We start from the raw sequence: 10,206 nt of genomic DNA on the forward strand, positions 1-10,206 counted from the left end.
GTCGCTTTCCCTCCCTTACTCTTGTACTTTGTGTTGTGATCAACCTTGTAAGGGTGAGAAACTCCAACTTGTGGTGACTCCTCACAAACTGGAAAAAAGTATAAGGAAGAAACAGTGGTATTCAAGTGGATCATTGGATCACTTGAAAGGGGTTGAATGCAACTCTCGTCAATTAGGACGCCACAACGTCGAAGTAGACAAGTGTTATATTTGGCCGAACCATGGGATAAAATCACAGTGTCTTTTGTGTGATTGGTTTCCTCTCTCGAGTTCTCACTTGTGTTATTGTTCCAAGTTCAATACTCACTCTTAAGGAAGAATCAAGTGAAGAGTTCTTGCTTTAACAACTTTGTTTCAATCTTTCTAAACACTCATAACCAAGTTGGGATATTTAGTGTTGAATTCTTATAGGATCACTTATTCACCCCTATAGGTGCTCTCAGTATTGATTCATAACAATATAGTTGACAATTAAAAACTATGTGCTAGTAACATGAAGCGACGCACAAGGTATAAATAAAAATCTTCGCTTTCTACTGTCTATATAGTCGACAGCCAACATGAACAAACAAGAACTCTCAAAACTTCGATTCTTATTTGATTTTCCTTAGAATACTCCATCGCCACTAGCTACAACTACAAGCACGCACAAATCTCTCCCTCAGCTGCCAAATAACACAGGACCTCAGACTTCATGCATACCTACCATCATTCTGCAGTTACAAGCAACACCTGCATCTGTTTTTTCTAGCATCCCAGTTCCCTCCGCCTCCCTCTCTACGTACAGCGCACCTAGATGGATACCAACATGTAATACAGTACATACTGACAGAGAACGATGGTTCTCGCTCACTGGCGGGCCTCACCGGAGGCTGTTGACGAAGGCGAGGAGCGAGTCGACGTCCCTCTTCTCCGACGGGTACTTGATGGGCCGGGCGGTGCGGCTGGGGAACAGGAGCACGGTGGGGAAGCTCTGCAGCTGCAGCTCGGCCTGCGCGAACGGCTTCTGCTCGCCGTCGGCGCGGAACCGGGCCACCTTCACGCCGCCGGACCCCGCCAGCCTCTCGGCCAGCTCCACGTAGGAGGCCTCCATGGCCTGGCAGAACGGGCACCAGGGCGCGTACAGCACCACGAGCCACGGCTCGGCGCGGCTCTCCAGGCGCAGCAGGTTCTCGACCCCGGCGCGGGTGAGGGACACGACGGCGGGGCTCTCGAAGATGTCCGGGGCGCCCGCCGAGCCGTTGCCGTTGGCAGTCCTGGGGGCCGCCGCCGCCGCCGCCGCCTGGCCGTCCTTGTCGATGTTGCCCTTGTGGAGGCCGCACTCCTTGGCCTTGGCGTCCTCCCACCACCACCGGCCTTCCCGCTCGTGCTGCCCCGGCAGGACAGGCCTGGTGCACGGCTCGCACCCGATGGACACGTAGCCCTGGTCGAGAGAAGACGGACACGGCCACAGATGATATAAGAGGCTGCCGTCAATCGCTAGCACATCTAAGAACGAATCGAAGAAGTGTTGCAGCTTCAAAATTACCTGAGCATGCAGGGCGTTGACAGGGACGTCCATGGTCCGCAGGAAAGTCCAGATGTCCTTGCCGTCGACGTTGGCCACGGGGTTCCACTTGACCAAGCTACCAGCCCCGCCGTCCAGGCCTTCGAAGGAAGGGTCAACCTGGACCAGAGGGATGCTGGCCCTGGTGCCGGGGGACTGGTCCTTCCTCTGGCCGGTGATCCACGCCCTGAGCCCCCTGAGCGCCCTGCGCAGGGGCCGCACCTTGCGCACGCGGCAGCACTCCTGGTGGCCGTCCTCGTAGAAGGAGAAGAGGCCCTTGGTCCGCACCAGCTCCTGCACCTCGCTGGCGTCCGGGAACATGTACTCGATGCGGATGCCGTAGTGCTTCTCCACCCTGTCGAAGAGCTGGTACGTCTCCGGGTTGAGCCGCCCCGTGTCCAGGCTGAACACCCGGAAGGGACGCCCCGTCAGCTTCGCGTACTCGATCAGCGCCACGTCCTCCGCGCCGCTGCACGCACGAGACGAGAGGGGGTTGACGACGTCAGTTAAGCTAGAAGTTTGCCCGTCTTCTCATGTCATCGTAGTGAGTCTGTCCCTATCCAAACCGATTCATACGTAGCATCCTACTCCTACTACAGTGATTAATAACGACGAGTCCAGCGTATTTTGCTTTGTCGTCTGCTCTTACAGCTGCACTAAAAACTTGGTTTGGATTCGGACGGGCCTGTTTGAGAGGGCTCCAAACTAGCTCCGGCTCTTGAGTAGCCCTTCTAAATGGTCTAAAAAGAATAGCTTCCTTTAAAGAGTAACAAGAAGCTGTAGCCATTTTTATAGAAAGCAGACGAAAACGAAGCCAAAAAAATTTGTCTCCTAGCGGCTCTTTCTCTCACTCTTCTCTCACAACAAGAGTAGACGTTTTGACAGACGATTTGTTAAAAGAACACTGAATCGGGACCTATTCTTAAAGAAAAGCTAGATCGAAGTCATTTTTAAAAAAGCCGGAATCGTGCCAAACCGGCCATAGTCAAACAAAACGAACATGGTTGTTCGGTTGCGCGTGGGTGGTGGGGCCATGCTCTGGTGTCTGGTCGAAAGTCGAAACACAAACTCGTACACCAGGTTCAATGAACCTAGACACCTCAAGCTTGGCTACGTTAGCATATGCATCAAAGGGAGCCTAGCTAATTAGATGTTTAGTTTATAAAGACTAATTTTTAGTCAGTCCTTTTTATTCTATTTTAGTTCAAATAATTTTGTTTTCATATTTTTCTAATTTAAAGACTAAAATGGTATAAAATAAAAGGACTAAAAATTAGTCACTAGAAACCAAACATCCATTAAACCTGATTGGATTACAGCATCTGATCGAGTACCATAAACAATCGAACACTAGCGTTAGCTATAATAATAGTCCTATGCCGTTTCTGAGGCACACATGTGGGACCCACACCGCAGTGGCCAGCGAGATGGTCTAGGATGCTAGGAATCTCTACGGCCACACGTTCGGATTTCGGAAGATGCCGCGAGGATACCGGATGCAGGTCGCCGCGCCAAAAACCCCCATTCCTCCACAAGCACCAGCGGTGATACAGGCTAACGGGCACGCGGGGGAAGCAGCGAGGACCCGAACCCGTCACGACTCACGAGTGGATGGCACGAGAGAGAGGACGTCGTGCTGCTCACCTGAAGGCGATGGCGATTTCGGAGCCGAACATGGCCAGCGCCCGATCCATGATCTCCAGCGGCGACGCGCCCTCAAGCTCGCGCGCCAGGGCCTCGTAGTCCACCGCCGCCTCGTCGGCCACGGGCGCGGCCGGCGGCGCCGCGGCCGCGGAGGCCGCCACCGGCCGCCTCGCAGGCTCCGCCGCGCGCAGCGGGGGCACCGCCCGAGCGCGCTGGCCACGCGCCGCCACGCCCACCTGCCTCAGCGCGCCACCAATCCTCGCAGCTGCGCGGCCAAAAAAAGGGGAGAGAGAGAAGCGTTAGGCCGGTCCGGTTGCAAGGCCGTGGCTTGCTTTCGAATGCGGGTGAATTCTGTCGCGAAGCCGCCGCATTTCACTGGCTAAACCGTCGGATCCGAGCAAATGTTTCTCCGCAATTAAAACCTATACAGAAATTAAAAGCCGGTATGGTAGAATGGAGGATATAGAAAACCTCTCTCTCACCTTTGACGTCGCGGAGGGCGGCAGGGTGCGACGAGATGGAGGTGGTAGCGGATGCCATGGGAAGCTCTCTGGGTCTGAGGCTTTCGAATTGAATTCGCAGTGGTAAGTTTTCAATTCTCTGGGGCGAACGTGTTTTGGGCACCTGCGTTTTTTTTCCCCTTCCTGTGGCGTAAGGTGGAAGCGGGCGGGTGGTTTACATATAGGTCGGGCGCGGGAGGCTGGATTCATCGCACCTGGACGGATTCCCGGGAGCGGCAGCGGGCAGGCTCATGGCAAATGTGGCGATTTCCGATTGGTAGAGCGCACGGGAGGCTTTCCTGGCCGATCGTCGATCGAAGCAGTGGCGTCAGAAGAGGCTCGGCCTGTGCCGAGTGGGCGCCACACGGCAGTTAGTCGGCGCGTGGTGGCGATGAACTAGCTGGTAGTGTTGTGTGGCTGCCTCACGCTTGTTTGCCGCGGCGCCCGTGCCCCATCCATCCGCCGCCGTCGACCTCAGAAGAGAGGAGTGGAGGACGAGGAGAAAGGACCGAAGGCGGAGGAGTATAGTATACGTAGTTGGCCAGAAAATACTAGACCGATAGAAGTACGGGCACGATCCGATCCGGTGTATACCGGGCTCGACATACAGTTTCACAAGTGCCTCGTGTCCTCGAGCTGCTATACCAGCGTCTCAATCTCACTAGGTCAAACATATTTGAAATTCTGTCTCCTCGTGCAACCGACCGAGTATGATGCATCGCTTCTGCTCCGAGCCACACCGGTGCATCCGCCGCACAAAAGATCCAAACATGCATCGCCTCTGCTCGCCGCACTTACGTACAATCTGACGACAATAGGTAGGGTCACTAGATGCTTGTCGCATCCCCTCCCGATGCGGTGCTGTAGCGGCTACAAGAAGCCCTAAGCTCTGCAACGACACACACTAGTTGCTCCTCTACTTTTACCTTCGTCAGATTCCATATCTCATGACTCATCCTCTATCATATTTTTTTTAAAAAAAAATTCACTCTAAAAACAATATCATCTACAATCCAGTAGCCCCAATTTTACACTATCCGTTGGAGACAATCTAAGCACAATAATACAAGTGGAGCAAGCCCGCTAGATGCCCCCTTGCCTCGCTATCCGTGCACGCAAGTGTTCGTTAGAACTAAGTGTTAGTTCAAATTTTGTTGGATTATATAATCTGATCATATTATAATTCCAAACAAACACCTCCCTAGTTGAGAAAAATTTGGTAATAAATGATGAATAGAGTTACAAATGATATTTTATGGTTGCAGTGAGGTATAGTAGGATAATTTAGAGAAAAACGCTGCATGAAGGAGAAAATAAGGACCGGCCCAGTAACGGGGAGCGGGGCATAAGCCCGGCCTCCCTCTCCACTCGACACTCTCCACTCATCCGTTGTCCGCTCTCTCAGTCCCTCTCGCCTCTCGGCCTCTCCGTCGCTCCACGCCGTGCTCCGCCTGCTATTCACTGCCTCACCGTCGACCGTCGCCGTAGTCTCTGCCGGATCTTCGTCACCGGCCCCCTTCCGTGCGGCGCCCCTCTCCAGACTTCGGCTCTCCATCGGTGAAATCCCTAACCCTAATCAGAAATCCCTAACCCTAATCTCCTCTTTTCTGGACTCCAGCTCTCCCTCCCGCCGTTCCACATCATAGTCTCCGGCTCCGGGCTGTGGCTTGGCAGATAAGTCCCTCTCCCTAACCCTAACCCTAATCTCCTCTTCTCTGGCTCTCCCTCTCGCGTCGTCCATCGTCGTGCACTTGACCCTCGTCTTTAGCTTCGGGCTCCGGCTTGGCAGGTATGTCACTCTTCCTCACCAGTCCCCACTCCCCAGTCGGCATTCTCTAACCCAAATCTCCTCTTCGCTGCTTGCTTGTGGACTTTGGTAGGTCGCCGGCCGACTACTTGGTCGTGCTAGTGCCGCTAGTGTCGTCGAGGTACGGTGCCAAGATAGAAGTGGGTTATGGATGACGACGACAACAACGGTCGGTACCCTGGAACCATCAACGAGGAGCTCGTTGAGTTAGGGCAGTTTCCCGATGACGTCGACGACATGAGAGATGCTGCTGCTGCCTTGTTCGGTGTCGATAGCACTCATAATCCCAGACTGGTAAGTGATGCTGCTGGCTCTAATGAACTTGATTCATTGACTTCTTCTGGCACTGGTAAACATCGATCTGTTGTTTGGGATGACTTCACTGAAGTCACAGAAAACTGTAATGGTAAGAAGGTGTGCATTGCAGGTATTTGCAAATTTTGCAAAGCTCGGTTGAGTGCTAATTCTAATGTTGGCACTGGACATTTGCTTAGGCACCAAAAATCAAGTAAAAAGAAGTCTGATCATGCTGCTATGGTTCAAACTAGACTAGCTTTGAACCCTGATGGATCTTTTAGAAACTGGGAATATGATCCTCAAGTGGTTATGTCGGTACCCTAAATCAGGGGTACCCTCTCCTACAGCATGAAGGCATCGCACCCATGCGATGCCCCCTAGCCGCGCGGAGAACCACGCCTGACCCCGCCAGATGGGTAGACCAAAGGACGCCACGTGACAGGAAGAGACACCGCACCCCAGTAAGGCCAGACCCCCGCAAAAGGACACAGGACCCCTATATACGAGTCCAGAGTCTTCGGGTAAGTCCTGAAAGTCGCCTAGAGGGGGGTGAATAGGCGGAATCTGAAAATTATAAACTTAAGCACAACTACAAGCCATGGTTAGCGTTAGAAATGTAAATGAGTCTAAAAGAGAGGGCACAAAACAAATCAACCAAGAATATAAAGCGGATGACACGGTGATTTGTTTTACCGAGGTTTGGTTCTTGCAAACCTACTTCCCGTTGAGGTGGTCACAAAGACCGGGTCTCTTTCAACCCTTTCCCTCTCTCAAACGGTCACTTAGACCGAGTGAGCTTCTCTTTTCAATCAAACGGGACACTAAGTCCCCACAAGGACCACCACACAATTGGTGTCTCTTGTCTTAGTTACAATTGAGTTGATCACAAGAAAGAATGAAGAAGAAAAGCAATCCAAGCGCAAGAGCTCAAATGAACACAAGTCACTCTCTCACTAGTCACTATTTGATTGGAATGATCTTTGGACTTGGGAGAGGATTTGATCTCTTTGGTGTGTCTTGTATTGAATGCTATAGCTCTTGTAAGGTGTAGGAAGTCTGAAAACTTGGATGCAATGAATGGTGGGTGGTTGGGGGTATTTATAGCCCCAACCACCAAAGTAGCCGTTGGTGGAAGCTGCTGTCGACGGGCGCACTGGACAGTCCGGTGCGCCACCGGACACTGTCCAGTGTGCCAGCCACGTCACCCAGCTGTTAGGGTTCGACCGTTGGAGCTCTGACTTGAGGGGCCACCGGACAGTCCGGTGGTGCACCGGACAGGTCCTGTAGATTGTCCGGTGCGCCTCCTGGCGCCTGCTCTGACTTCTGCGCGCGCAGGCGCGCACTGTAGCGCATTTAATTCCTCTACAGACGACCGTTGGCGCGAAGTAGTCGTTGCTCCGCTGGCACACCGGACAGTCCGGTGCAACACCGGACAGTCCGGTGAATTATAGCGGAGCGGCTCCTAGAATTCCCGAAGGTGGCAAGTTTGGAGTTGGATTTCCTGGTGCACCGGACACTGTCCGGTGGCGCACCGGACAGTCCGGTGCGCCAAACCAGGGCACACTTCGGTTGTCTTTTGCTCCCTTTGTTTGAACCCTTCCTTTTGACTTGTATTGGTTTGTTGTGAACCTTTGGCACCTGTAGAACATATTTTCTAGAGCAAACTAGTTAGTCCAATAATTTGTGTTGGGCAATTCAACCACCAAAATTCATATTGGAAAATGTTTGACCCTATTTCCCTTTCAATCTCCCCCTTTTTGGTGATTGATGCCAACACAAACCAAAGCAAATATAAAAGTGCAGAATTGAACTAGTTTGCATAATGTAAGTGCAAAGGTTGATTGGAGTAGAGACCAATATACTTATCTCAGCAGATGTGCATGGATGGTTTTTCTTCTTATTTAAAATTTTGGACCACATTTGCACCATGGGTTTTGTTTTGCAAATTCTTTGTAAAATTCTTTTCAAAAACCTTTTGCAAATAGTTAAAGGTACATGAATAAGATTGAAGAAAGCATTTTCAAGATTTGAAATTTTCTCCCCCTGTCCCAAATGCTCTTCCTTTGACTTAAACAAACTCCCCCTAAATAAAATTCTCCTCTTAGTGTTCAAGAGGGTTTTGCAAGTTTTGAAGATACTATTTTCTCCCCTTTTTGAACACAATAAGATATCAAATTGAAAACTTCATTTTTAAATTTGGTGGTGGTGCGGTCCTTTTGCTTTGGGCTCATACTTTCTCCCCCTTTGGCATGAATCGCCAAAAACGGATACTTGTGAGTGAGATATAAGCCCTTTTTATCAAACTTTCTCCCCCTTTGGTAAATAAAGACATGAGTGAAGATTATACCACCGTGGAGAATAATGCGGAATATCGGCAAATAACAATGGAGTTGAGTGGAAGCACCTTCTTTGCCGAGTACTCCATTTCCCTTTCAATATCTATGTCTAAGCATAAGATGATACTTGAAAACACATTAGTCATAGACATAAAAGAGATATGATCAAAGGTATAAAAATGAGCTATGTGTGCAAAGAATCAATCAAAATTCCTGGAATCAAGAATATTTAGCTCATTCCTAAGTTTGGTAAAGGATTGCTCACCTAAAGGCTTGGTAAAGATATCGGCCAATTGGTCCTTGGTGTTTATGTAGGCTATCTCGATATCCCCCTTTTGTTGGTGATCTCTCAGAAAGTGATACCGAATGGCTATGTGCTTAGTACGGCTGTGTTCAACGGGATTATCCGCCATGCGGATTGCACTCTCATTGTCACATAGGAGAGGGACTTTGCTAAACTTATAGCCATAGTCCCTAAGGGTTTGCCTCATCCAAAGCAATTGCGCGCAACAATGGCCTGCGGCAATGTACTCGGCTTTGGCGGTAGAAATAGCTACTGAGTTTTGTTTCTTTGAGGCCTAAGACACCAGGGATCTTCCCAGAAACTGACAAGTCCCTGATGTGCTCTTCCTATTAATCTTACACCCTGCCTAATCAGCATCGGAATATCCTAATAAGTCAAATGAGGATCCCTTGGGGTGCCAAAGACCAAACTTAGGTGTATGAACTAAGTATCTCAAGATTCGCTTCACGGCCCTAAGGTGAACTTCCTTAGGGTCGGCTTGGAACCTTGCACACATGCATATGGAAAGCATAATGTCCGATCGAGATGCACATAAATACAGTAAAGAACCTATCATCGACTGGTATACTTTTTGATCTACGGATTTACCTCCCGTGTCGAGGTCGAGATGCCCATTGGTTCCCATGGGTGTCTTCATGGGTTTGGCATCCTTCATTCCAAACTTAGTGAGTATATCTTGAATGTACTTTGTTTGGCTGATGAAGGTGCCCTCTTGGAGTTGCTTGACTTGAAATCCTAAGAAATACTTCAGCTCCCCCATCATAGACATCTCGAATTTTTGAATCATGATCCTACTAAACTCTTCACAAATAGATTTCTTAGTAGACCAAAATATGATATCATCAACATAAATTTGGCATACAAACAAATCATTCTCAATGGTTTTAGTGAATAAAGTAGGATCGGCCTTTCCGACTTTGAAGCCATTAGTGATAAGAAAATCTCTTAGGCATTCATACCATGCTCTTGGGGCTTGCTTGAGCCCATAAAGCGCCTTAGAGAGTTTGTAAACATGGTTAGGATACTCACTATCTTCAAAGCCGAGAGGTTGCTCAACATAGACCTCTTCCTTGATGGGTCCATTGAGGAAGGCACTTTTCACGTCCTTTTGGTAGAGCTTAAAGTCATGGTGAGTAGCATAGGCAAGTAATATTCGAATTGACTCAAGCCTAGCTACGGGTGCATAGGTTTCACCAAAATCCAAACCTTCGACTTGTGAATACCCTTTGGCCACAAGTCGTGCCTTATTCCTTGTCACCACACCATGCTCATCTTGTTTGTTGCGGAAGACCCACTTGGTTCCTACAACATTTTGGTTAGGACATGGAACTAAATGCCATACCTCATCCCTCTTGAAATTGTTGAGCTCCTCTTGCATCGCCAGCACCCAATCCGAATCTTGAAGTGCTTCCTCTACCCTGTGTGGCTCAATAGAGGAAACAAACGAGTAGTGTTCACAAAAATGAGCAACACGAGATCGAGTAGTTACCCCTCATGAATATCTCCTAGGATGGTGTTCACGGGGTGATCTCGTTGGATTGCTTGGTGGACTCTTGGGTGTGGCGGTCTTGGATTTTGTTCATCCTCCTTGTCTTGATCATTTGCATCTCCCCCTTGATCATTGCCATCGTCTTGAGGTGGCTCATCTTCTTGATCTTCTTCTTCATCATCTTGAGCCTCATCCTCATCTTGAGTTGGTGGAGATGCTTGTATGGAGGAGGATGGTTGATCTTGTGCTTGAATGGGCTCTTCGGATTCCTTAGGACACACAT

At 49.8% G+C, this 10,206-nt stretch overlaps 1 protein-coding gene across 1 annotated transcript; it reads right to left on the minus strand.

Moving 5' to 3' along the window:
• Window positions 1-580: 580 nt before the first annotated feature.
• Window positions 581-3,843, minus strand: LOC103647705 (uncharacterized). The gene is made up of 4 exons (NM_001112335.2): window positions 3,673-3,843; window positions 3,191-3,455; window positions 1,529-2,015; window positions 581-1,423 (listed from the first exon to the last, which is right to left on the minus strand). The coding sequence occupies exons 1-4, from the start codon at window positions 3,728-3,730 to the stop codon at window positions 863-865; spliced, it is 1,371 nt and encodes a 456-aa protein (NP_001105805.2). The 5' UTR covers window positions 3,731-3,843; the 3' UTR covers window positions 581-862.
• Between the last annotated feature and the right edge of the window lie 6,363 nt (window positions 3,844-10,206).

Source organism: Zea mays, chromosome 2 (genome assembly GCF_902167145.1).
Source record: "Zea mays cultivar B73 chromosome 2, Zm-B73-REFERENCE-NAM-5.0, whole genome shotgun sequence".
NCBI lineage: Eukaryota > Viridiplantae > Streptophyta > Magnoliopsida > Poales > Poaceae > Zea > Zea mays.

Coding starts and splice junctions, on each gene's coding strand:
- LOC103647705 (NM_001112335.2), bottom strand. CDS start 3,730: ATGGCATCCGCTACCACCTCCATCTCGTCGCACCCTGCCGCCCTCCGC. Junction 3,456..3,672: donor CGCCCTCCGCGACGTCAAAG/GTGAGAGAGAGG, acceptor TTGGCCGCGCAG/CTGCGAGGATTGGTGGCGCG. Junction 2,016..3,190: donor GAAATCGCCATCGCCTTCAG/GTGAGCAGCACG, acceptor TCGTGCGTGCAG/CGGCGCGGAGGACGTGGCGC.